The 3,323-nt window shown below is 34.8% G+C and overlaps 1 protein-coding gene across 2 annotated transcripts; it reads left to right on the forward strand.

Moving 5' to 3' along the window:
• Positions 1-1,385: 1,385 nt before the first annotated feature.
• LOC146729469 (uncharacterized) lies at positions 1,386-3,091 on the forward strand. Of its 2 annotated transcripts, none has more exons than XM_085496162.1 (2): positions 1,386-1,559; positions 1,656-3,091. In XM_085496162.1, the coding sequence occupies exons 1-2, from the start codon at positions 1,448-1,450 to the stop codon at positions 2,807-2,809; spliced, it is 1,266 nt and encodes a 421-aa protein (XP_085352288.1). In that variant the 5' UTR covers positions 1,386-1,447; the 3' UTR covers positions 2,810-3,091. The 2 variants fall into 2 exon arrangements, with proteins under 2 accessions (XP_085352288.1, XP_085352289.1); XM_085496163.1 differs by having other exon boundaries at positions 1,659-3,091.
• Positions 3,092-3,323: the final 232 nt, after the last annotated feature.

The raw sequence follows: 3,323 nt of genomic DNA on the forward strand, positions 1-3,323 counted from the left end.
TAAAATTAGTAAAATGTTTAGATGTAACATCTATGCAAACGACACATACACACTAGTGGCATTGCGGATGTATTGCAGCTATGTACAGTGCATTATAGAAAACATGAAGTGTAAATACGTTGAATGATCAGCCCTTGAAATATTTGTGACGGGGTTTCAGCTATGTAGTGCAGTTAATTTTGCTGCAAGAACTGCAAATCTTAAAACAAAACATCAGTGTGTGGCCTTAGGGTTCTGTCGTATTATATCATCGTGTCCCATTAATGGTTGAATGTGGTGTCTTCTTTTTAAAATTCACGTTGTATATATTCTTATAACATGCCTTTACGAAGCGTGTAAATTTATTATTTTGTGTATGCTGGAATAAAATGTACTAATAATTCAAAATTACGTACGTATTGGAGGCCGTGGCGTGTGTGTTTTAAAATGATGTCTGCATTTTAAAAACGGCGTGACTGTGCATTTTAATGGTATGTGCTTTAAAACGACGTGCATGTTTAAAATTGATTGATGTGTGTATGTATGTGCATTAAATATATGTGCATTAAAAAATAGTGTGTGTATTTTCAAAGACGTGTTTTTTTTAGAAAATATGTGTTTAAGAAATGACGTGCGTATAATTTAAAATGATGTTTGTATTAAAATAACGTGTATTTAAAAACGACGTGTGTGTTTAACATGTACATTGGCATTGACTAAACTACAAGTTTACTGGCCAGGTACTCTTGTTGTCCCGGTAGCAGTGTAGTTGCTGAAACTCTTCGTACCCGGGCTGCATCTGGATCATCAGTCTAGCAGAAAGATAGGAACACGTAGTTGAGATATTTCAGGATCAATCAATAAATCTGATTTCATTCATTTATTAGTTCTTAGTCCAATCCGTGGTCGTCTAAATGACTAGCACCCTCTAGTGTTCAATCATAAAAGGAAACATTATATACTAGTAATATGTCGTGAATTATTGCATTTGTTACGATGTACATTTCCCTTATGCAGTATCCCTTGTGCCGATATACTTAATGACTTCCGCTCAATTGCAGAACTGAAGTGAAGACATCTAAGAATTTTATTATAATACGTTTATTGACGATATACATACCCCTCCCGTTTTACCTCACCAGATAAGTGTTAAAGAATTTGATTACAAAATGCAAATGTATGAATTGATTATTTTTTAATTTAAATGTAATCACAATACATGGAGTGTATATTTGTCATTTCTACTATATATTATTGAGATTTGGAAGGGTGAGCTTTAACCTCATGGATAACAAGTCACTCAATTTGGATTTAAACACGTACACGTGTTACGTGGTTTACTCTACTTGTAAAATATTATTGGTTGCACATATGTTAACCCTTGGACAATATATTTTCTCATTGATGTGCTGACAATTCACTGAATACACAGCTAGAAACACCTATAAATCAAAGATAAGTCAGCATTATGGCTTCAAAATTGAAGATATTTGTATTTTGCGTGATATCAGTCTCTGCCATCTCTTTATTATATTCACGGTTGAATGACGTAGTGTTAGAGTTCGCTAAGGACCATGGAGGTAAGTTTGACTAAAATAAGCTTATCTAACACTAAACACTTCCCTGAGCTTACCGTCTTGCAATAAGTCAACTATATCATTGTACTTATATCACAGCAGCACCAGTTCACATCCAAAAGGAAATACTGGATGGCAAAATCATGGAAATTAAATCGTATGTAAACGATATGGTGAACTCGTTAAAGAGTCAAAACGATATGAATGATACAACCAAAGTTAAAAACAGCACTGAAGTATCAACAAAGCACAGAGTGACTGCAGTAAATCGCAGTAAAGTGGTAGATGGAAATACTAAAAGAAAAGTCATCACTGATTCATTGTCCAATCATACAACGAAGGTAACACATCCAGATGAAGGAGTGATCAAAAGAAGAACATCGGTTGTTATGCCAAAGTACATTCATCCAATGTTCGATGGACTGCAGACAAAGGACAAAGACAATATCTTGAACGTCTGTGATAAGATATTAAAAATAAACAAATTTGTAACAGTTCAGTTTTTAACTGCAGGATACCTAGATATAACTAAGAGCTGGATTTGCAACATACAATGCTTTGATCTTCTTTCCCGTGTATTGTTTATAACCACTGATAAATATGTATATACTGAACTCCATAAATTCAACCCAAAGATAAACGTTGCCTTGCTTCATTATGACACATCTCCGTCTTTTAGCTGGGGTCAAGTAGGATATTGGAAGTACATGGTTTACCGTACTGGTGTCATCCTCTTTCTTCTACAAAATGATGTACCAGTTTTCATCACTGAATCAGACTCCGCGTGGATGAAAGACCCATTTCCGGTCATTGAAAAAGCCACGAATTTTGATATTATAGGAATGAAAATGAGAACTGCCGTGTGTGGTGGATTCACTTTTCTCAATTGTACAAATACTACAAAACGAATATGGCAGAATACATTCAATGGTATGGAAGATCGAGTAATTGGTCATGACAATGACACTGAACCCTTGCCTAACAACCAAAATGATCAGCAGAAGTTAAACAATGCCCTTCGTAAAGAAACTATGGTACGGATTAAAATCTTAGAAGACACACTATTCACAGGTTGGGCTGCGGGTAGTCCTCATAAGTATGATGTATATGTCATGCAAAATAATTATATAGTAGGAAATGTCGGGAAAATTTTACGAGCTAAAAGGTATGGGCTCTGGTTCATTTCAGATGATGGGATGGAATGTATAAAGGATAAATGTGTGCAACTGATGAATCGTACAATTCACCAATAAGTGTCACGAATGTCAAAGTTTGTTTACATTGCGGAGTTAGAAATATGATTATTGCGGACATTATTTCGCCGTTATTGGTGGATTGTTAATTATGCTAACTAACACGTGAACATCGGTGACTGCTGACGACAATGTAATGTGTATTGGTGTACCCATTCATTTATTGCTATTCATGAAATGTACATATGGGGGTCTGTGATTTTTGGCTAAACTCATTTTGGTTTGTCAGGAATGTCGTCATATACGCTTAATCAATAAATAAACCTACCAATACATTTGAAATATAGTGTCTGTATTTGATTGTGAAAAGTATGACTTACTACACATGTCAAGTATGTTGTCAGGGCAACAGAATACAGACCTATATTTATTTTATTCATTTGTACTTCACAATGCAATTGTATTGCAGGGCAGATTTTGGATTAGCCAATTAGAAATTTATTTTTTAACTACAAACTCGTGCCAGTGATTGCAAAGTTAGATCTTTGTTTCACCTATTTGATCTAAAGTGAAC

The sequence above is a fragment of the Saccoglossus kowalevskii genome, chromosome 22 (genome assembly GCF_978046115.1).
Source record: "Saccoglossus kowalevskii chromosome 22, keSacKowa6.1, whole genome shotgun sequence".
Lineage (NCBI taxonomy): Eukaryota > Metazoa > Hemichordata > Enteropneusta > Harrimaniidae > Saccoglossus > Saccoglossus kowalevskii.

What these genes read in the sequence shown, in the direction of transcription:
- LOC146729469 (XM_085496162.1), top strand. Translation starts at nt 1,448, where the DNA reads ATGGCTTCAAAATTGAAGATATTTGTATTTTGCGTGATATCAGTCTCT. An exon ending in GTTCGCTAAGGACCATGGAG is followed by an intron (nt 1,560 to 1,655) that starts GTAAGTTTGACT and finishes CTTATATCACAG; the next exon opens with CAGCACCAGTTCACATCCAA.